Source organism: Anastrepha obliqua, chromosome 5 (assembly GCF_027943255.1).
Source record: "Anastrepha obliqua isolate idAnaObli1 chromosome 5, idAnaObli1_1.0, whole genome shotgun sequence".
NCBI classification, from domain to species: domain Eukaryota; kingdom Metazoa; phylum Arthropoda; class Insecta; order Diptera; family Tephritidae; genus Anastrepha; species Anastrepha obliqua.
The window spans coordinates 54,179,270-54,203,779 of record NC_072896.1 but is presented as its reverse complement, the minus strand read 5'-3'; the positions used below and the strand labels follow the sequence as shown (position 1 = coordinate 54,203,779).

Sequence of the window (24,510 nt, the reverse complement as noted above, 5' to 3'; positions counted from 1 at the left end):
GATTTGGCTGCTCAGCGCAGCGGTGGCTAGTGCATAATTCGCTAAATTTCCTTAGTGCGGTATAATTTTTGTAAAGCACTTTACCATTTTCAGTCAGTTATAGAAAAAAGATAGATATTAGTTGACGTAAACAGTTTTTATATTAATATTTTTTAGTTTTATTTTGTTGATGAAATTAACATAGTTATTACTTCTATGCTCCTACTCCATATTACTCCTATGCAAATAGTTCCAAATCAGTTCTGACTAATCTTCTCCGAAGGTAATGGAAGTGCAGTCCATTCCCATGCCGGTCCGACGAGAAAATTTCCATGATTGTATCAACATTTTCGACGATTGATCCATCAGAACGGAATTGTTAGAATCCCTGTTGCTGTTGCATTCGCTACCGTACGAAACAGCACTCAATTTTTTCACTTTGAGTTTAGTGGTACTGAAGAATGTATCAAATTTTCTCTTTCTTACCACCATTTTGGAACTAGGTAAAGAAGTATAATGTCACCTTTAAACCACCGTATGCAGTATGCAATGTATACATAGATCCAGCGGAAAACTTTCAGAACTTCTTACATCACCCAATATAACGGTATGCTCTGTATGTACTTTAGCTGAAAAGAGCCTGGAATCAGCTTCAATATACACCTCGCCTCTATTCCTCAAAGCTGCTCGCGAGTTTTGCTTTGTTAGAAACAGTATAGAAAGTCTTCTTCCTTCAAGACTTACGCCGCTTTCTCTTTCACAATATACAGTCTGTCTAATGGAAGCGTGACCGACAAAATTCAAACTTATAAGTTTCGTTATAAAAAAATTTAAATGCTGCTAAATAGATGTATCTTTTTTGCAATAAGCATTGTGCAATTTGTTAGTTTTCTAAGAAATTTAGAAAGCGTAAGGTCTTTTTACAAAATCAGCTCCGCGAATGAAAAACGATTTGAATCAGTTTTCCTATGTGCACACCATAAAAGTCCAAAAATATCCAGCAAAATATTTGAAGAAGTCAAAGACGTTCATAAATAAATGGTGCCACGGTATGCCGAAGTTTAGTCCTCGATGACTTCCCCGGAAGGCACAATAAAAATACCTCTCCAAAGCAAAATCAGAAAATCATTGATTTATTTGTGACAAAACCGAAATTATGGTTGTGTGAAGATGAAACAGTTTTAAGGAAAAGTAGTGTTAATGTATCCAAGGGCACGATTCGAGGACGTTTATACTTTTAATGCTGTTTGGCGGAGCTTCTCTTTTAATTTTTCGGGTGCATCTTTATGGCATAACTGCAACGCAGACAATTTTTCTTCCTTTAATGCACGGTTGCACGACGAATAAAGAAGACTATCTATCGCTGGGTTTCACTAATTGATTAGAAACATTCACATTGTGATAGACAATACGAAAGAAGCTGGCTTGTCGTCGTGATGGAGCAGCCATGTCTTGAAAATCACAATTCCATATCGAACAACGAAAAAAACGTGCATCATTTCATTGAACATTGATTTTGGCTCTCGGGAAAGTTAGTTTCTTCCAGTGCATGGGCTTCGAGTTATAAGTCAAAACGTTTTCTTTGTCCTGTTCCTATTTAACATCCTGTACCGAGCCTAGACATACAACGGGTTAAAGTTGCCCCCGGCGCTGTGCTAGTGGGTTCGTAATCAATTGATTAAACCACATCTCGGGTGCACGCTTTTCTGTTTGTTCAGAGGCTCTTTTGTTGGTTTGTTTTGGTTTTGTTGGTTGTTTGTTTTTTTTTTTGTCGACCATCTTTTAGCTTTGCATGGAGTTACCTTTTAGGACGCTTTGCACTTTTGCAAACTTTTTGAATTACTTCTGCCTTTTTCTCTTATCTGCATATGTATTTTCAAGAGAAATTCGAATTGCTGCTAAAAGGTTGGCAGTTGAAATGAAATTTTTGTCAAAAAATCGGCCACAAGTGTCAATCGATATCGAGGTGGCGCAAAATTAATCATCCAATTTTCTTTTCGAATGACTCTTTAATAAAAATAATAGTTTTAGGTTATGGAAAACTTTTTACCAGAAAATATAAACCTGCACCCTTTCGACTTCCCACATTAATCAACCACGTTCTCCCGCTTTCATCGGAAGTTAGGTATCTTGGAGCGATACTTGACTCCAAGCTCCATTGGAAGCTACACATTGAAAATTGGGTAAAGAAGGCCAATATAGCCTTCCACTCCTGCAAATCTATGTTCGGTAAAAAATGGGGACTCAAGCCACAGGTCGTGCTGTGGATGTACTACGCAGTGGTTTTGTCAATTTTGACGTATGGATGCTTGGTTTGGTGGGAAGCTCTTCGGAGGGCTATAATATCACTAAACCGGGGAGGGTCCAAAGGACTGCATGCATTGGCATCACCGGAGCATGTAAAACTTGCCTCAGTGCTGCCCTGAATGTCGTTTTGCACTTACTTTCCATCGACTTTTACGTTATTTTCATCGCAGCTCAAAGTGCAATCAGGCCAAAGGAGATTGGCCTCTGGAGACAATCTCTCAAAAGACATGGTAGCATTTTCGGGCAGTTAACACCGTATTTCTCCGAACTTCGAAAAAGATCTCTCTATCCGCAAACTAGAGTTTGAGGGTCGTGCTAGGGCAATATTTCCAAATAGGCAGGATTGGATCGAGGAGAAAATCTGCACCGAAGCTTGCACCTGTTGTTGTTGTTGTTTTAGCAGCATAAACATTCCCCATACTTACATACGGGAAATGCTGCTGGAGTGACAGTCCTTGGCCGGATATAAGTCCGGGTCGTTTCGGTAACGTAGAACCGCCTGTCGTGGAAACGTAGCTTGCACCTGTCTTCACTAACGGTTCCAAGATGGAATCGGGAGTCGGAGGAGGTGTTTTCTCTAAAGCAGTCAATTTATCTATCTCCTTTAAACTGTCGAATACTGCTAGTGTTTTTCAAGCAGAATGCTTGAAGGCCTGCAGGCATGCAAAATGCTTAGGGAACGTGGCAATGAGATATTAACATTTTCTACGACAGTCAAGTCTTTTGGACTCCTCGCCATTTAATTTCCAAACTCGTAGCTGTGTTTTCCGGTCACTGGACGATCGGCAGACACGCGGAAAAGCTAGGGTTACCATTTAACCCCCATTGCAGAAGCTGCGGGGACCTTTCAGAGAAGGAGACTGCTCTCTGTAAATGTCCGGATTTGGCAGCTAGACGATGAAGGCCACTGGGCGCAAGCTTTTCCGACAGCCTGGGCCTGTGCTCCAACCTAAATTCCATCAATCTTCCCCATTATATCAACAGTTCTGGCTGGCTGTAGATATCTGCCTGTTGGAGGTCTCATAATGGTATCAAAACGACGCTTCAGTGGTACTTGAGGAGTGCCAGACTGGCACTTCAACCATTTCACCTACCTACCTATGGAACACGATGTTACGCGCTTCATTACTTGTCGTTAGTATACTGAAGCTGTATAGTTTACAAGCATCAAATGTGTTTGACTCGTACATGTGCGAAAATTAGAAATCTTCCGATAGGGTGATTAATTTTGCGCCGCCTTGTACATATATTAGAAAATGTTAAATTTTCAGTTTGTTCTTTTGATGTATCTTATATTTAAATGAATAATTTAACTGTTAAAATCCTAAAACAAGATATTTTTGGAACGTTAAATTGGTAAATTGGTAATTAAGGTATCTTATTTTAAATTACTACAAAAACATTGCATAGGGACTACATATTTGTACGTTTGTGGAATGTCACATCTTACATATAATAAGAGTGGTAAGCCGAGATCATTGCAATTGCAAGAAATTCAAGTTCTTATTGAATATTTTAAGTTAATTCCATACTTCTACATTTAGCTTAGTTACTTACTTCAGCTATTCAAGAGCTTTGGTATATAAAAGAAAAAAAAATTAAAAATGAATTCGCAATCGTGTTTTCAAACCTTTCTGTTGTGTAATATAGGCAGATTTTATTCAAAAATATATTCTTTAAACGGAGTGTGCAATTGAGGGCAAACCAGCAACTTCTTCTTGAATCACATATTGATACTCACAGCTATTCCGCGGTCATAAAAGTGGCAGAGGCTCGGTCTCATATCCCTGCGTGGTTAAATGGATCACTTAAAAACGTTTCAATATAATGAAAACTTATTTACAAGTGAATGGTGTGCTGTCCGATTTTAAAAATAAATTTCGATCGAGATAATGCACCAACCGCGCCTTGTAAACGTAAATTTATAAATAAAGTGAGGCAAAAGGCAAGTGAATTGATAACACAATCTACACTCATGTTCGTACAGCCCGAACAACTAAGAATATTGCTGCTGCTGTCGATAGTGAACGCATAAACCTGAGAACATCAAGTTGCCGCCAATCTCACAAACTCAAGATTACCCGCACAAACCTGAAGAGAATACTGCTGTAGTTGTTGTCGTTGTAGCAACAATAAACATTCCCTATAAATCTTGGAAGAATGCTGCTGAAGTGATAGTCTTTGGCCAGCTATAAATCCGAATCGTTTCCAAGAACACAGAACGGACAGTCGTGGTTCCAAATACAAAAAAATTAAATCAGTAAAAAGAAGTCTGCTAAAATAATTGGGCTTATTCGCTTATAAGCTCCAATTAACTCAGAAATCGAAGACAAATGTTGGTCCGCTGGAATAACGGCCCTTCATATAGCCTTGTGACCCTATGCCTCACTATGAATCAGAAGGAATAAATAAATATTTATATATATTACATATATTTATGGGATTAGGAACAACTAGAAAAATACGGTGAGAGAAGTGGTCAATAGTCTCCTTCTCTGAGGGTTTTCGGAAAAGCAAAGCAAGAAATTGAGCTTCATCTTTTCTGCGCTTTCCTGCGAAATAAGGTGTGTAATTCCCCTTTATCTGCAGTCAGGGCGATGCCGATGACCGGGTAGGAGGTCTCTGAGACCAATTCAGTCGCCTTCCTGGCAAGTTCATCAGCCATTTCCTTCCCCTCTATATTCCTATGCCCTAGAACCCAAATCAGAGAAGTGCTGTGAAGTGAATCTGCACCATTGCGTCTTCAGAGCCTTGATCGCGGTTTGACTATCGGAAAATCTCCCTCCGCTCCCACGTTCCCCAAGCATTTTGCATGTCTGGAGGACCGCAAAGATTTCTGCCTGGAAAACACTAGCGGTATTTGGCAATCTTTGGGGAAAAAGATAAATGGGCTGATTTAGATTCCATCTTGGACCCGTCAGTGAAGACAGGGGTCCCAGGGTTCCTAAGACAGTCGGTTCTACGTAACCGGGACGACCCGGAATTATATTCGGCGAAGGACTGTCACTTCAGCAGCATTCCACAAATATACAACAACAACAACAGAGGTGCCAACTTCGATGCAGATTTTCCCCTCGATCCACTCCTAACTACTAGGAAAGATTGTTCAGTTCTCCCTTGAGAGATTGCCTCCAGAGACCTTTGGAGCTGGATTTACACGGATACTATAATTTAAAAAAATTTTTTTTTCATATATTAAATTCGGACTATAAATTATCTCAAATTTATTATAAATTCTATGAATTAACGGGATTCAAAATGAAACCAATTTCTTTGATCATGAGAAAGCGGCGAACACTGAACCGGGATGCTCAGCATGCATTTGCAACAGTTGCGTGCACAACATAATTATTACGATTCATGTATGTATATATGTAATAATTTGTTTAGCCCATTCGATGCTACACTCATACATGCACATTTAGTTCTCACAGCAGATTTTATATATCTGGTATAAAAATATAATTAACTTTGCCACTCAAAAATAAGTTGAAAGAGGAAAATTGAAGATAAGCAAACACTTTCAAACATATGCACGTATATGTATGTATGGACACACACGTACTCATATACATATACACTTTTTAATATTTTATAAATAAATATTTGTTCGCAGATTTCTGGATTAACAGTACAAACTAAAACCAAACCTGGTTGTTGATTACGACTTCATATCTTTGATGAAGAAGAAAAATTTGTACAATTCCTGGCTAACACGCGACCGTCCACTATATACATTTACGCACAGTGGCGTTCAAAATAATAGCAGCATGGCATATTGCCAAGTTTTAAATATTTATTTATTTTTTTAATTACATTTTTTTGTATTTTCCTAAACACAAAGAACTACTATATAAAAATCATATAACTAAAAATGTCAAACCTTTAAAACAAAACTAAAAAAATATATACTTATATATATTTCCTGAGAATTTTTAGATAAATTCTGGTTTGCAGTTTTTGCCCATTTATTTTGGTATACAAGTACTATTGTGCAAGTTTAAAGTCGCTTTGACTTTTGATAATTTTTTTATATAATTGAAATTTGTTTATATGGCAGATAATTCGAAACGTCTTACGAAGCTGCAATCCAGAATTTTTCAAAAAATTCTGCCTAAAAGTTGGAAATTATAATGAAAAGACTTTCGAACATTTGTTTTCTATGGAAGAAAATTCTCAACTTGGTATGCAAAAAACAAACACAAAACAAAAATGTTTAAAAAATCAACGCGACTTCATACATACACTTACTACAATTGAATCGTCTATAAAAAAATTAATACTTAGAAGTTTTTTAAGGATTCTGTTTAAAAAGTAGAAAAATTGTTAACAATTTTTTTCTAATTTTTCTAAATTTTGTACAAAATTTCAAGCTTTAAATTACAGTCTGTCTAATGGAAGCATAACCGCCATAACTTGAAAATTCGTTTCTTACAAACTGTCTTTTTAAGGTTAGTATGAACTGAAAAAGAGGTGAACGCAATAAAACTAGTGGCAGCTATGTGTTAGGTCTGGGACTTTTCAGCCCATGTGTTATATTCCATCAAATGTACAGACACCACCATTAGCTATATTGGCTGTAACTTAATTTCTGTACAAGTTGTGGAGGTAATCGACTCCGAATCAGCCCAATTTGCCTTTATAATTGCTTGGCCGTCCATATTTGTTTTCCTTTAAGTTTTTGCTTACCCAAACATTTTCAATACGTTTGGTATCAGGCTGTTGTGAAGACTAATCCAACATTTAAATCCCATTTTCCTGTTTCCACTCCCCACACCTTCGGCTTCGATAATAGAGTTCGTAACCGTCTTGTAAAATCCACGGTTGGCTAGTTTTTCCTACACCTTCGCTGCTGATGGAAATATTGTTTTTTCCTAAATTTCATTCATCAGAACTGCATTCGAATTGGCGGTAAACACAAATAAAAAACCAAATCATTTTCCGGAGAAGCAGCCTCAAAGACTTTCCCATGACAGTTGGTTCTACGTAACCGGAACGACCTGAATTTATATCCGACTAAGAACCGTCACTTCGGCAGCATTCCCCGTATATGCATGAGGAATGTTTATGCTGCTACAACATCAACGAACCTTAACTGGCTGCTTAGCATTTCGTTGAAGTTGTCGGTTCAGCAGTACACCAGGATTGACGTATGCAACTATTCGACCAAAAGGAAGATTCTTCCGTGGATATTATGTTTGCCCGTTCTTCCGTTCTGAATTTGCCAAGTCTTTTTTTAATGTGTGATAGTGAAGGTAGCGGTTTTTTTTTCAATTTGCTCCGGAATTTTTAGGCTTTCTGCATGTAAACGCCTTCGAATCGTGTCTTTGGATACAGTAACAACTCGTTTCCTTAAAACTGATTCAGCTTCACGTAACAATAAGTTCGACTTTGTCGTCCGAGGAAGTCCTCAACGTTTTTAACATCGGTATTCCATTGCACCCGCCGTAGCCGAATGGGTTGGTAAGTGACTACCATTCGGAATTCGCAGAGAGAACTTAGGTTCGAATCTCGGTGAAACACCAACTAATAGCGGACGCCCCTCGGCAGGCAATGGCAAACCTCCGAGTGTATTTCTGCCATGAAAAAAAGCTCCTCATAAAAAATATCTGCCGTTCGGAGCAACATCAAGACGCACACCACAAATGTACGCGCCAAATATATATAATATATACGAGTATATATTCCATTGCACCCACTTATTTATGAACGTCTTCGACTTCTCCAAATATGAAATTTTTTGACTTTTACGGTGTGTACAGAGGAACACTGCTTTAAATCGTTTTTCATACACGGAACTCTTTTTGTTAAAAAAAAACGTAGACTGTCTAAATTTCTCACAAAATAAGCAAATTGCATAACGCATATTGCCAAGAGGATACGCCTGCTTAGCAACATTTAATTTATTTTTAAACGGAACTCTAAGTTTGAATTTTGCCGGTCACGCTTCCATTAGACAGACTGTATATGTATGAGAGTATAAAACCAACACGGCATCATAGTCTGATTATCCCTAATTAGTCCTATTTATCCTCATCAAGGTTGTTTTTCGTTGATGCTGTGAGGCTGCAGAATTCCATTCTTGACACTGTTAAGACTGCCATTAGTATAAGCAACTACAAAAAGGTAATACATACATAATAATTTAATATCTTTATGACGGCTATGATTGCAATTTAAATTTTCTGTTATCCATTCTTCTTTTTTTGTGTTTTTATTTGGTTTTGTACTAAACCAAATTGAATGGCTGTTAATGTTTATGATTTAATTTTAAGTTTTAATTTTTGTTTTAACATTAACTATGTACATATTTCGATTTAAGTTTATCATCATTTTTTGCTTTGCGTTAGATTTAAGAATTTGATTTTTAATTTTGTAATTTAAAGTGTGTTTATGTGCTATAACAAACTGAGTCTTACAGATTCAACCACATTTATAAAAATAAAAAAAAATAAGCATATGTTTTAAAAAGGGGCAGATCATAGGCTATTCCGCATTTCTCATTAAATAAGTGGCGTTAGACTTTATATGCGACGATCAAAGTATGCATTTTTAAGCCGCCACTGGGCACAAAAATATATCGGAAGGTGTAATTTATTCCTCTTTTCAAGTGTAATTTATTTGATTTGGGAACAGCTGATAAATTCATTAAAAAATCCCCGCTTCAATCAATACTTTGTAACAGCTGAGCCGACAGCTCTTCTAGTTGAATTAAATATATAGAGGAAATACTCGTATTAAATTTATAAAGCAGTGGATAAGTATTCTCATATAAAATTTTCAGATACTAACAGCTATTTTTCTTATTTGAGACGTATAAGAAAGACACGTACCTACAAAATGAAGCAAAAATATTAGCATAAAACATTATTTTCTCGGTAGATGTCTGTAGTTATCGATATCTCGCAAAGTATCGAGCAAACATTTCACACTAAAATAATTGTTTTTTATTGTTTGTTCCATTCAGTTGTGAGTTACAGGGTGTTCCTAATGGAAGTCAACAAAGAGAAAATTCGGTACATTTTACAATCTTTATTTGATAATTGAAATTGCCGATAAAATCACAGAAATAATAGAAGTTAATCGGCATTTTAGTAATCGTAGCAACGACCAGAAGCTAAAGATCCACCATGAAATATTTGTAAACCATTTGAGCAAAAATGTTACATAAAAATAATGGATTTCTTTTCCCCCAAACTAATATTTTACAGATGCCAGAGTATACTTTTCGAAAGATTTTCAATGTGCTGAACTGAAATCTGAGGTCATAATTGTTTCCTAAGGGATTTTTAAGCAAAATTGTAAAAAATAGGTTTTTGACTTATATTTGGGGTTATGGAACAGCGTTATTTCTGTCCTTATTTTCAGGCCTGTCCTATCAAAATGCACCCGTCCCATCTTTTGTGCTAATTGGGTCTGGGATGTGTCCCTCAGACAACACCTCCACCAGGCCTGTCCTATTAAAGGGGCAAATTTTCTCCAGCAATCCGAATTGTGTTCCGGAATTGGGAAATCGTATTTTCCTCGTACTTTCGTCATTGTGAATAGGTGTTTAGACACAGTGTGTGCAGTTACTATTTCGTCGAAACGAAAATATTGTTCTGCTCTCGCTAATGCTCTCTACTTGAGGAAAGGAGTAGTACAGCAGGTAGGGAAAAATGCGTTAGATACTGTTTTGCTCTGCTCTTAGCTACGTGTCGTTACTGCTTGTAAGAACAAAAGTAAAAAAAAAAAACCATTGATATCTGTTGTCGAAGTAATAGCACATTACCGAAATTGTTCATGTGCGCTATCGCTATTACGCTCATTCCTATTGCTCTCTCTCACTTCTCCCTTAGCTGATATTTGGGTACTATTCGTTTTTGTTTTGTTAGATGCCTTTTTTATGCGTTTTTGCGGTTATAAATGACTGCCATATAAGATTTTTTGTAATAACTTACTCCAGCAGAGACTTGGCAGCGTACCTTCAATTGTTCCGGATGGACTAGATTTGGACAAATTAAAGGTATATGTGCCTGAAAAAGTAGAGAGTTGGCATAAGATACTCCGATATAATGTTAGCACGGAATGAGGTCGTCTGGAAACAGGAATTGTAATTTTTGATATTCTTGAGGAAATATTTCGAATCATCAGTGATTCTCTCTAACGAAGTTTTAAATGACCCTCTAACGAAGCTGCCAAGTGATTCCATGGGAACTTGCGTCACAATAAGAAAAAATTGTTTAGGGTTTAACTAAGATTTTATTATAAATGCAACTCATAAAGATACAAAAATTGTTTACATTTGAAAAATTATTTGTAATTAACTAAATTCATTTAAAATGGTTTATCAAAATAAAATAAGTTTTCAAAACGTGGTGAAAAAATAATGGTAATTCGCGTTACATATTTCGGGCAAATAACTTGTCTGCGAAATTAAACACACAAATCCATGCTTGATATTTTAGTATGTTTTAAGATCAAAGCAAGGATGGTATACCAACAAAAAAAATCCACAATATAATTATTAAACTTATGGATAATTTATAAAATATGTATTAACGGTACATAAAATTAGTTTTTCGCGTTACTTCTGAGTCATGTACAGGGTCCGGCACTCGAAATGTAACCAACTTCAGACCGCTCGCGCAACTGATGCATCGTTTACAAGCGCGCGGAAGCAATTTGCAGAGAGTAAACGCGCAAAAAGAAAATCAGTAAAGGATTTCAAACCTAATAGTGTGATTGCATTGTATTTGGCTGGAAAATCACAACTAGCGATTGTTCTTGAGCTCGAGCACCTTACCGTAAATACAGTTTTTGTTTATCGCACCATTACTCGTTACAGTGATACTTGTAGCATTGCGAAACGTCGTGGAGGTGATCATCAAAAGACTGCAACGTCACGTGAAATGGTTCAAAAAGTGAAGAAGCGACTTAAGCGAAATTCCCGACGAAGGTCCAATCAAATAGCGAAAGAACTGAAAATATCTCACCGTAGCATCCACCGCATACTGAAAAATGATTTCAAAGTCAAGCCTTACAAGATCAAAAAGGGGCATGATCTCACACCAAAGCAGAAACAAGTCAGATTTGATAGAGCGAAGTAGTTGCTTCGCTTGGCCGAAAGCGGTAAATTCTCGAACATTGTGTTTTCTGACGAGAAAATTTTTCAAATTGCGCAATTCGTAAACTCCCAAAACGATAGGGTTTATTTGACCGACCGCTCATACGAGAAATTGAGTCATCGATTGGCCACCAGGAGGCAGCATCCGCCACAGGTAATGGTTTGGGCCGCTGTAACTGCAGATGGGCGCTTTCCAATCGATTTCATCGTGCCTGGCGTCAAAGAAAATGCGAAATATTATAAGGAAAGTGTTCTGGAGGTTGCTTTGAAGCCGTGGGCAGACAAACATTTCGGTGGCAGACCATGGACATTTCAACAGGACTCGGCACCGTCTCACAAATTTCGAGTGAACCAAGAATGGCTAAAAAACAACGTTCCGAACTTAATAGACGTGAATCCGATGGATTATTCTCTTTGGGCCGTTTTGGAGACCAAGGTCCAAACTAAAATGTTCACCAGTCTCGAGGCGCTGAAAAAAGCCATTGCGAGTGGGCCAAAATGCTTGCAGGTCACATTCGGACCGTCTCAAGGCCATAATCAGCAAAAGGCGATCTTATCGAGCAAAAGTAAATTGATTCTTAATTTTGTATTATTTTCACTCATTTTTTACTTTGAATTGAATAAAACAACTTTTCCGAACTAAATTGATGGCCTTTTTAATTGGTTACACTTCGAGTGCCGGACCCTGAATATTACCAAGGATGATAGATTGCCAAGTTTGGCCACCCGCTATGGTGAAAAGAAAATTGTGAGAGTAACTTCGGCTGCGACGTCACCGCGAATTCGACGGCAGAATTCTCCCCGCTTATTTCACACGCATTCACACACCCGTCGAATATGCCGTTGCTCAGTCGACTACGAAGTAACATGAGCGGGGGCTGCGTGAATTTTTTTCGTATATCACCAACACGAACTCAGTTTTTTCGTAAACAAACCCCTGCCATGACCCCGCTTACGTCAACCAATCGGCTGATTCCTTGAAAAGCGCTAAGACCCGGTTAACGGACAGATGTTGGCCCCACCTCTGCATTCTGTACATCGTGCTGTATTACGATTTTATTTTATGAAAATGACTAATTTGGAGCTTTTGTTTAAAATTTTGATTTTGAAATATAAGAAAGTCTTTGAGGCCTTGCTTACTAATGTCATAACGCAAATACAATTTTTTTTGTTTAACTTCTACACTTGAACTTATTCCGTGAACTCTGAGATGGAAACCAGGAGTCAAAAATAGAAGCTTTCTAAATTTTAGTTCGGTGGTCCTATAAATGTATAATACAGCTATGTAAAATTTGCTATGAAAGCATAAAATATCGGAAACTAAAATAAGTTTAGTCATTTGATCGCCGTTACTGTAAAGCAGGTGTGAAATAAGTATTTATTTTTTTTTTGCACACGCAGTACTTATAATGTACTATGTCAGTTAAGTCGCTGATGACAATTGCACTCATTCTCATTTTTGAAGAAATTCACATATTTTTCATTAACTTTTTTGAATCAAAATACTAAATGGGTGTAAAAAATATCATGAAAAATGTTTCTGCTCAAGTTCAGAAAGTTTAATTTTTCCTCTCGCACAACAGTAGATTCACTCTTAAATTTCATTGCTTTGCAGTTTTGCCACAGTTTGTCCGTTCTGCCGGCTTTAACAAATTTACACGCGGTATAGAACATTCGGTTCATATGAAAAGGCAATTTGGCAAAATGAAGTTCGGTTATTTAGACATCGCAACTGACAAAAACTTCGCTACTAATCCAATAGTTGTTGTTGTTTTGGTATACTGCTTGCCTTGATTCGATTCGTAAAACTTCAAGTTGGTGTTGTTGTAGCAACATAAACATTCCCTATAGACTTCAAATTTTTCTTGCCGCTGATCTGTCAATTCTTGATCGCGCATTCAAGAGTTTGTTTTTCAAACTTTAATTTCAATTCGTTGTTATTCGTTTTGACAATCGTACAAATACAGTCAATAATTACATTAAAAGAGTTATAGTTGTTAAAAAAACATACTAAAATGTGTGCCCTACTACTAATGTGAACTACTAAATAACGAAACAATCTACACTCAGCTGATTCGTAGGTACGAGTATATAAACGAATTCGAACTTCATAGGCATACCAGCACACGCCATAAATCGTCTTCGAATTGTCAGACAGTTGGCGGTGAGTTGCGAATAGGATAATATAATACAAATAGAAAAATGCGTTCGTACGTCCGGAAACTCATTTCAGGAATGTATTAACCCTTTGCACTCGAAACTTTTTTTCATTCATATTACCAGCAACTTGAAGTAATCCAAATAGAAAAATATTTACGCATATACAAGTAAATGAAATGCCCATTAAAAAAAGTCATTGTTATATGTTTTTGTTTTTGTAATTGATAATGTATATAAATTTATAAATTTTTTATTAATTATATAGAGATTTTTTTAATTAAAAATACATCTAAAATCAAATTTGCTTCACCTTTCCTATCTAAAGCGTAAAATTACAATTTCGTTTACCGTCACATAAACACAAAAGTTTTAAAATAAAATGCATTTGTAATTTGGAAACAGAATAAATTTAGTTATTACGATTTGGGTTTGTCCTTATTTTAAGAACTGAAAATTATTTGCATTGTCTCTATAGCAGAGCGGTCGAATTTTAAGGGAAATTTTAAATGGCTTCGCTGCGGAGTCTTCGAGTGAAAAGACTTAATAGGTTAAATGATAGCTTGAACAGAAGATAACGAATATCTAAGGACAAACAAGCCAAATTCAGTGTTAATAAAACAAAAGCAATGGTGAAGCGCAAGATAATCAGATAGCAAATGATTAAATAATAAAAGATAAAAGTTCATTAAATTTGGTTGTTGTTGTTGTAGCAGCATAAACATTCCCCATACATATACGGGGAACGATGCTGAAGTGACAGTCCTTGGCCGGATATAAATCGGTTACTTAGAACCAACTGGGATTAAATTTGGTATTTAGCTATTGTTATTCATAAAAAATTTAATTTTGATAAACATTTATATTATAAATGCAATCACTTAGGCATAGTAAATTAAAAAAAAAACAATAAATAGATAAATATAAAAAATAAATAAATATTAAAAAAAATAAAATAAATATAAAAAAAATAAATATAAAAAAGTGTGTGTAGCGTAGTGCACATAACAGAAGTGAAACTTTCAAGGCAGACATTGAAAGAGAGAGAGAGAAAGAATATATATCTAAATAAATTCACAACATTTGCAGAGAATACAAATAGACAAAATTTACAAAAAACGGAGAAGGGTCGACCGGTGTAGGTAAACGTCGGACACAAATCGTGGCAACAACGCGCACTACTCCGAGCGTTTATCACTCGCACAAACGCAGCGATTCCAGGACCGCATCAACGGCATAAATTACCGCAAGGCAATACCAATAAATCCGACGCTGGAATGGATAGCACTTTATAGTACCCACAAGCACTAGCCAGGAAATAGATATGAGCGCCAAAAAGTAGGCACCAAAAAAAAAAACGCCAAAAAAATTGGGACCAAAAAACGTCCGAAACAGTAGGCACCAAGGAAGTATAACGCCAAAAAGTAGGCACCAAAAATATATTTCCTACAAGTTTGCACCAACAAGTGCCAAAAAGTAGGCAGTGTTATTCCTCATGTTCCACGAAAATTATCCTTGCGAGATTCTACTGCAAATTTTTGGTAGTTTTTACACGTAATATTTTTTTTTATTATTATTTATTATTATTTATTTTTTTTTTTATTATTATTATTATTTTTTTATTATTACTATATTATTATTTTTTTATTATTACTATTATTATTATTTTTTTATTATTACTATAATATATTATTTTTATTTTTATTATTACATATAAAGATTTCTATGATGAATTTGGAAACCCTAAAAGGGCTCAAAGAAATACATACTCTGAATCCATGAAGGAAGCACAATAAATCATAATAATAACAATACTATTTTTTTACTCGTGGAACTAATTTTTAATGTTTATTTTTAAATAATTATGGTTTTTCCTTGATAAATAAAATTTTTTTACGAATTTTATTGTCCAACAATCCATTTTTTTACGTTTTTTCACAGTAAAACTTATACTATTATGGTTTTTCCTTGATAAAAAATGCATTTATAACGATTTTATTGTTGAGAAATCTAGTTTTTGATGTTTTTTGCACAGTAAAACTGTAAAACTTGTGCTAAATGAATCTACAAACACCATTTCAATATATTTGTCCGAAAACCCTTGCAGGCTCATGGCTAAGTACTTTTGAAAATTTTAAAAATTTTGGTCAATAACAATTTTTTTTATGAATATAAAACATAATTGAGCTCTTAGATTGGTCTGCCACATGTTCTTCTTAATTTTCGAGGAATAGTAAAATTTAAGCATTTTATAAAAACTGGCATAAAATTAAAATGTATTTTCACAATACTTCGCCTTTAAAGTAACCATCATTTAGCCAAAATTTTAATTTATAAAAAATATCATAACGCACTTGCGTGTCTCGTTGCGACAAACGAGATGACCATTAGAATAAAAAAAAGTAAAGTAGTACTCTAAAGATAGAAACCACGTATATTGCAAATAAAGAAAATAAACGCACAATCGACCAATAGGGTCACACCTACAGAAGTTAAAAATAAACGAATATATTCGTATAATAAATTAGGTAACAAGTAGAATTGATGCAACAAGGTTTCTGAAAGGGTTAAATGTTTTATAAAAAAAATTAGAATTTTCAAAAGGAATATAAATTTGAAATTTTAAAAATTTTAAAAATTAATATTTAATATTTTCTGCCTTTTATTTCATCAAATACATAGCCTTGTTGCACTGTATTGTTTATGAAACTAAATAAAATAGCACAGGGACCTAGTGACAAGTTTTTACAATTTATTTGATTCTCATTTAACTTTAATAATTTTCCTTATGAAAATTTTGTTCATTCTTCTACAAAAACCATATAAATCGAAAAAAAATAAAACAAATTTTAATCAAGATTAAAAATTTTTTAATCAGAATTAAAAAAAATTCGAGTACGTATTTGAGCTACCAAGGCGCATTCATAAATATATTTACCTTGTGAATTTCGTTATAATAAATCGCAAGCTTGAAACGCGTTAATTTTTGACAATTCTTTTTTTGCTCACGGTGTTGGGTGTTTCCTTCTATATAAAAAACAATCGAGTATTCATTAGCAGCGTCTGTATTCTCTACATCGCGCTGCCGTTCGGAGTTGGCTGTAGGTCTCTCTATTTGTAAGGTGTTAGAATAAAATACTTTGTTATAACGGCAGAGCGGCGCATACCGGGTATTTGTTGGTGTATGTATAATACACAGAATGTACATATTAGTCAAGAGACTTTGAACAGCTAGTAGCAGTAGAACAAAAACAAAAATGTATTTTGTTTTTGCTATTAGACCCTAAATGTCAAACCCTATAAACAACCATTAACAATTTAGAGTAATTTAAAAAAATTGTTCACAATTTATAGACCAAATAAATAGCAAAATAAATTCAATTTGCCTTAGTATTTGTAAAAAACTTAAACCATATGTATGAGTTTGCTTTGTTAAACATTTTTAATTTCCAGATAAATATTTTTTAATAGCCCACTAACTTTAATAAGTCAAATAATTACTGTAATACGTGGTTGAAGCTATACACAAACTCACAAATTTACTTACTCTTTATAATCAATTCCTCCATTTGAATAGTTGGTGTTAGTATTTGTTCTAGTGGCTCCATTTTTATTCTTTCCGGTGGCAAAATAGCATGTTGTTGTTGCTGCTGTGTATATACACAACCTCCCGCACTTGCTCTTCTTACACTTTCACTAGCCGCAGACATGCCAGACATACCGGCATTGTAGCCGCCACCGGCGACAGAAGAAACATTGACATGCGTCGGCATATAACCGCCCCCTACCGCACTAGCAACGCTTACACCAACAACTGGTGCTGTAGACGTTCCCGCAATAGAGGCATTTCCACTACCCACATGATGGCCAGCTAAATCAAGGTCAAAGCTGCCGACGCCGCTGCCACCACCAACGAGACTACTACCACTCGTTTCATATAAACAGCCACCCCTACCAAGACTATTTCCAAACATTCCGGGCATTCCATTACCACCCCTCATGCCAGTAGCAACGGCAGCAGAAGCAACATGTGCATGCGCTGCCACGGCGGCAGCATATTGCGCTTGTTGTTGTTGCTGCTGCTGCTGCTGATGTTGATGATGTAACTGTTGTTGTTGGTATTGTTGGTGCCATTGCCTTTGTTGATGCTGTTGCTGCTGATGGTGATGGTGTAGAAGTTGTTGCTGATGGTGGTGGTGCTGCTGCTGTTGTAGTTGGTGATGCTCAAGTTGTTGTTGTAAATGTTGTTTGTTTTGATTTTGCGACATGGCGTTGTGGAAAACAAAACACAACACTCACAACGCCGCCGTCGCACGTTTTCAATATAGCCGGTTGCCTCCTATGTGCTACTCTATTCCTCGGCTGTTTTTGTTTTGTTATTATTTTATTATTTGCTTTCAGCACTTGTTTACGCTCTGTTTTCGGCACACGCTTTCGTTTCCTATTCGGCTCTCGCTTTTTCTACTACCTCTCCCACTTGCGTGCACACTTTTTTGCTGTTTTTCGCACGGCGCCTTATATACTTGGAATTTTTTTGTATATGTACAAGCAGGGACTCCTGCTAGCTTCTACATGTTAAGTAGATTTTCGCACACATTTTTTCATCAATAATTTCTTCTTCTTCATGAATAAATTCTATTGCAAACACAAATTTACCACTTTAGCATGTAAAGGCACATAAAATTTGTTAATATTTTTCAAATTTTCCACTAAATTCGGCGTTTTAAAAATTTTTTCACGAGACGTGCAAATTTTTCCAGCGAACAGCGTCAAATTCTTCTCTCATTTGTCGTATGTCACAATTTGACAGTTGACTTTGTATTGGATTCACGTAGGGCTGCCAGCTCCGGTGCACTGAAATGTGTTTGAACAACACGAACTGAACGATGTAACTATTAAATATGTTGCGTCTACAATGAATATTTGTGTGTAAACGCATGAATATCGTTTTATTTCTTAATAGATGTAGCAGATGTAATACTTTAGCAGATAATTTTTATTTTCTTGCAAAATACACACAACGTGTTCAATTTATATCGCTTAGATATAAAATAAAAATTAATTTTCCTACATGAAACGCATTTTGAAGTAGATTTTTTTATTGAAAGCGATGGACCACTGCTATCATCCTCACGACAGTCGGTTCTACGCTATCGTAACAATCCAGTAAAGGCCTTCATTTATGGAAAATATATTATAACAGTAACTACCGTTGTTTTGGCTAAATTTTTATAAGAAAAATATAAGCGGTACTTCGATAACGATAGTTTTCATTTTTATTTTTACACTGCCTCATATCTGTACTAAGTTGGGTTAGGTGAGAAACACGAGGTGTGTTCAAAAAGTATCGCGAATTTTGTGTTTTTTCAAAAATTATTTATTTATTCATTAATATCTATTTTGCCCCCTTCAAAGTAATCCACATGAGATATTATGCACTTGTGCCAACTTTATTTCCAATCTTCGAAGCACTTCAAAAAATCATTTTTTTTATCTTGTTCAGCTCCTCCTGCCGTCTTCATCTCGTCAATCGTAGCGTAGCGTCGTCCTTTCATGGGCCTCTTCAGTTTCGGGAACAAGAAAATATCACAGGGGGCCAGATCTGGGGAATACGGTGGCTGTGGCATCATTAATATATTTTTGTTGGGAAAAAGTCGCTCACAAGCAACGATGTGTGAGCAGGGGTGTTATCGTGATGCAAGAGCCAATTTTTGTTTTTCCTTAAATCCGGGCGTTTCTGGCGTATTGCTTCGCGCAAATTGCGCATAACTTGCAGGTAATATTCCTCATTGACCGTTTTACCCTAGGGCAAGAACTCATGATGCACAACGCCCCTGTAATCGAAGAAAACGGTAAGCAAAACTTTTACATTAGACCGAACTTGGCGCGCTTTTTTCGGTCTTGGTTCGTGCGCCAGCTTTCATTGAGATGATTGAGCTTTGGTTTCCACGTCGTAACCACAAACCCACGATTCGTTACCAGTTATGAACCTCTGGAGCAAATTTGGGTCGTCGTGGACAGAGTCCAACATCTCATTAGGAATGTTCATGCGATGCTGCTTTTGGTCGAAATTGAGCAGTTTTAGTACGAATTTTGCGGTGACTCGTCTCATGCCCAAATCATTGAAAAAAATGGAATGGTACGAGCCAATCGATATGTATGTCTAGGTCCTCAGCAATTTCTATAACGGTGATTCGACGATTGGCCAATACCATTTTCTTCATATACTTACGTATATATGTATATACGAGTAAAGCATACCATATATCAGATTTAGCGATATTCGATTTCAGACCATTAAAATTTAAAAATGAAAATTTTATATAAAATTTATTATATAAATATTTTAATTAAAAAATTAATGCAGCTTATTGATAAATGACTTCAAAACATTGGTTTTTAATATTTTACAACGTAACGATGTTTCTGTACAACATAAAATACTTGCTCGAAATTCCATTACAGGCATGACTCGGGCAATATAAAACTAAAAATTTAAGTTAAAAATGCTTGTAAAGATAAAGCATAAAAAAAACGCACACGATAATAAATAGAAAAAATAGCAAATTGATAAAATTCATACACATATACACACAAATGTGTATTTTATAATAGAATAAATAACACAAAAAATGCAGCATACATACATAAAAAAACGTTAGCTTTAGTTTCTTAAAAATTAAAATATTTTCATTTTTTAACCGTAGGGAAAACGTCAATTATCTCCAAAACAGTAAGCTTTAACGTATTCACGGTTTTTGTAGCCAGCAGACCATTTATCTTCAAAGATCGCATTCGGCAACGGTTTGCGCATTGGCACAATTGACATTCGACGTTCATCGATGTCACAATCTTTGGATAACAAATAGTTGTGCAGCGTGGCACAGGCAGTGACGATATTTGCTGCCGCCTGATGATTGTAAGGTAGTATCGTTTTAAGGCAACTATATGTTGAGGATGTGAATTAGATGGCGAAGAAATGCATACGAGTTTTTTCATGAAATTATAGAACAAATTCACCTACCGAAAACGCGATGTTAGCATTACGACAGCTGTATCTAATACACCAAGCATTCTTTCCAGCATTGCATTAAGACGTAGCTCAGATATAGAATTTGGACACCGGTACGGATTAATGAGAATATCTTCTAATTTATAGCCACGATCAGCTAGAAAAATTAATGTGACTCACTCTTAACAGCGCAAATAAAAATTGTTTACCTATTAGCCATGCTGGTTCTGTTTTAAAGAGATTCTTCACAATACCATGTATGTGACTACGTTTCCAAACGGAAATATCACTAGCACCTCCAGGTGCTCGAGGATTTACATCCAAGAAACGCATTGTATGATCACAGATCTAAATTATAGAATTAGATGAATACAAAACATTTAATTATCCAGAGTAAACGAAAAATATTTCCAATTACCACTTGCACATTGATAGCCAAATTCCCGTGTCTGCACCTGAATGAACGGTTATGTGACGGATCTACTTTGGAAAGCCGGACATGAAAACAATCCAGTATTCCTACTACATTTGGTATACCAAACTGAGAGTTAAAACCAAGCTTAATACTCGAAGTGACATGATTATTTGAAGGGAAACTGAAAGAATAAATATGAAAGGGTTTACAATTCTTATATTTTGGAACTTTCAGCTCTTTTCAAACAATACTAACACAATATAGTCCGTAGCCATAAAATGTACAATTGTCTGACACACTTGAGGTACACAACGCTGAAGAATGCTTACTTGGTATAATCGAAAGGCTTCCAAATGGTTTAGTGCGCCAAAATGGCCGTGCGCTAAGTACGTAAGTGTAGCAAGAACACGCAAATCAAGTGGTATGGGATTAGTGTCCGCTTCTGGTCGATAATAGGTGCGCAGACAAAGTACCAGTATTAAATCTTGGAATAAGAATTTATTCAACTGGAAAGCATGAGCGAAGCTATGACAAATATTAAGCAAATTAGTAAACAAAAATAAAGATTTTTTTCAATAATGGCACTAACTATTCATCCGATATTTCGAAAGGACTAGAAATACTACGAAGTTCCTTACGACGCACAAATCTGATTACTTCCTTGGCAAATATTTTTGGAGTAGCTGTTGTGAAATGACCATCTTCCCAAATAAGTCGCTTGTCCTGCAAGCATTCGGTTGACAGACCAGTAAAAAGGCACGTCGCTAAATCCAAATCCATTTTTTGCAATTGTTTTTCTAGCATCGAATTATACAAATTAGAATATTCAAAATTTTTTGATTGCAATTAACGGCACTTTTTAGACAGCTTTGACAAAGGCTGCCAGAGGGTTTAGCACAGCACAAAATGCTAGGTGGGACAGGGTGTTACATTAAAAAATATTTTTTACTGAGGAAGTCAGATATTTTTTTGAACCTGTTTGGTGGAAGTTTAGTTAATTACCCACAGTTTTTGCAGGGGTTGGCGATATAATAATATAAAGTTGGAGGAAATCCCTAAACGGCGTTTATTGAGGTTTCACAAAATTATGGTAGCAATACGCATTCGAAATTCGATATTACATTTTACAATAAGTCTTAAGAGGATACGTTTTTATGGGCACTCGTTTTTTCTGTTATATGAATGCATACCTAACAAAGATTTTATTAGAACTATGTATATAAACCTGTTTTCTTTGCCAGAATCCATTTTATTTAGTTTTTATTTGACGTTTTTCTTTACACTCGTAAAAATAATGATCTATTATATAGAAAACACAGAATTTTATGTCAAAAAGTATGGTTATTATCTAGGATTATTTTATAATCTCAGATTTTGGGAGAGAAATTTTGTATGGGAAATCTCGCTTTTCAATTACGGATTGGGAGTTAAGCCCAAAAAAGTAAATCATCTACTTATATGTGAACGTGTTATTAGACTTAAAGGAAACTTCAATCTCTCCCTTATACAAATCATTGCGTAGTCGTTCGAAAATTGGGTGAAAATGAAATTTTAGTAGAGCAAAAGTAAAGTTATATGGGTCAAAACCCCAACGAACAAAAATTATCGGCATTTTAATTAACACAGTTTTAGACTACCTTTACACCTAATTCTTTGATAAAGAAGCGATAGCGAATAATTAAAAAATTTACTTTTTTGTACACGATATACGGAGAAATCAAAATATAGGCACAACAGCAAGACGAAAAAATTGTCTAAATATTAAAATATTGCTTTATAAAAAAGCGATAAACAATCTCTGGAAATTTTCGCTATGTATTGATGTTTGTTTTGTTTGTATTTTAATTGTCTCATTTTGAATAAAAATATCCGTTATATATTTAACATCAACAATGTTAAAACAAACTATGCTCAGAATCCTTATCGTTCTAGGACTATTATTAGGATATCTTTCACAATATTCCTATTGCCTATTTTAATTTTTGTTTGTCTGCATTTTCATTGTTTGCATTTTGAATATTGATTTGATTTATTATACACCCATTTATGTCTAATTAGTATCCATATATAAAGAAATAATTCAAAAAGTAAGTTTGTTTATAAAAAAAACTCCGTTCTCCTCTATATTTCATAGCGGCAATGATAAAAGAAATTGCGCTCTGGATTCTCTACTTTTCAAAGCTATTAGAAGGCCTTTTACAATATTTCAATTGCCTACTTTATATTGGTAATCAAGAATGATAGAATACGAGATTGCGCCATCCGAATTCGCTTCTACGTCATCCCTGAAGAGTATACAAACAAAAGGAAAGGGAATAATTTGTTTGTAAAAAGGAAGAATGAAAACAAATCTGCTGTTTGTAAAATGTACAAAATTGTCGTCTGTTTTCAAGAATGATAGGATAAAAAGGATTGCGCCTTCACTGTGAGGTCAGACTCCGAGAATATACAAACAAAAGGCAGGAGAATTACTTGTTTATGTAGAAAAAGAGTTGGCGAAAGCAAGAAATTATACGCACACACGCATACTCTCTTGTCACGACGCCTTCCGCATAAAAACTCAAACAAACTGCATTTGGAGGCTTAATATTAATTTATGCTTTCACAACTTAGCACGCGACACTTGTTTTCAATAGTTGGTTTTGTTTAAGTCTCACAAACCACAATACCGCCAAGTCATTACCTGGATTTTCATAAACATGTAATTTCTCTTCCTTTTGCTTGTTTTACATTGGCAAGGGACCTGACGTCAGATATGTCAAAACCATGAAAAATAAAGTAACTGTTTTGGAAGGCGCAACCATTAGTACTCAATTCGCCTTAAATTTAAACCACATTTTAGTTTTCGTGCCTACTTTTTCGAATGCATTTTAAAAACCACAACGCCTCAAAAACTTCATGACCGGTAATAAAATTATATCTTTATTTTGGTCGAAAAATTTCTTCTACCTTTTTGCCAGTTTTCGAGAATAAACAGGTTTAATGAAAGATTTGACAAAAGTTGCATTGAAGGATTTTTTTCCCAATTAGCATTAAAATATAATTTCATTAAAAAGTTTATGCAGTTCCAATTCATGATTCAGTTACTAAAATATTGAATCATGTTCAATTCCCGTTCACTTGAAATACCATACGCGACTCATTCCTCTTACAAAAAAAACGTTCATTGAACTCTCAAATTGTGTAAAATAGGCCTTTGACTTCACTAACAACTTCATTTTTGCAAACAAATTTTATTACCGTTGCATATCACGCATAAAATCGAACCCCCCTAGCGAAACGGTGCGAATTCTTTACTTATATCCATGTTTTATGCTGTTATAATAAAGTCCTTCCGATCGAGACTGAGAACTACTTTGTATTCAGATGTAATTGCATTTTCGGATGATCTTGTCGGTTTTAGTGGCCATTGCCCAAGGAACTTTTCCAAAAGGGAACATATTACCGGGGTGGATGTTGAAGGTGGGTGAATGCGCCTCGAGGTGCAAGTTATTGGTTCTAATATTTTAGGGTTACAAATAAGCTCTCCATTAG

General features: G+C 35.4%; 2 protein-coding genes across 3 annotated transcripts in view; both read right to left on the bottom strand.

The window, feature by feature from the left end:
• Positions 1–18,320, bottom strand: part of LOC129249365 (uncharacterized) — a 62,115-nt gene extending 43,795 nt beyond the window's left edge. For both annotated transcript variants that reach the window (XM_054889153.1, XM_054889154.1), the window contains exon 1: positions 17,097–18,320. In XM_054889153.1, coding sequence (XP_054745128.1) covers positions 17,097–17,817 — 721 coding nt within the window. In that variant the 5' untranslated portion in view covers positions 17,818–18,320. The remainder of the gene's footprint in view (positions 1–17,096) is intronic.
• Positions 18,321–19,907: 1,587 nt separating this feature from the next.
• Positions 19,908–21,832, bottom strand: LOC129247708 (putative nuclease HARBI1). The gene is made up of 6 exons (XM_054886962.1): positions 21,566–21,832; positions 21,232–21,501; positions 20,980–21,157; positions 20,771–20,909; positions 20,574–20,718; positions 19,908–20,493 (listed from the first exon to the last, which is right to left on the bottom strand). The coding sequence occupies exons 1-6, from the start codon at positions 21,778–21,780 to the stop codon at positions 20,265–20,267; spliced, it is 1,176 nt and encodes a 391-aa protein (XP_054742937.1). The 5' UTR covers positions 21,781–21,832; the 3' UTR covers positions 19,908–20,264.
• Between the last annotated feature and the right edge of the window lie 2,678 nt (positions 21,833–24,510).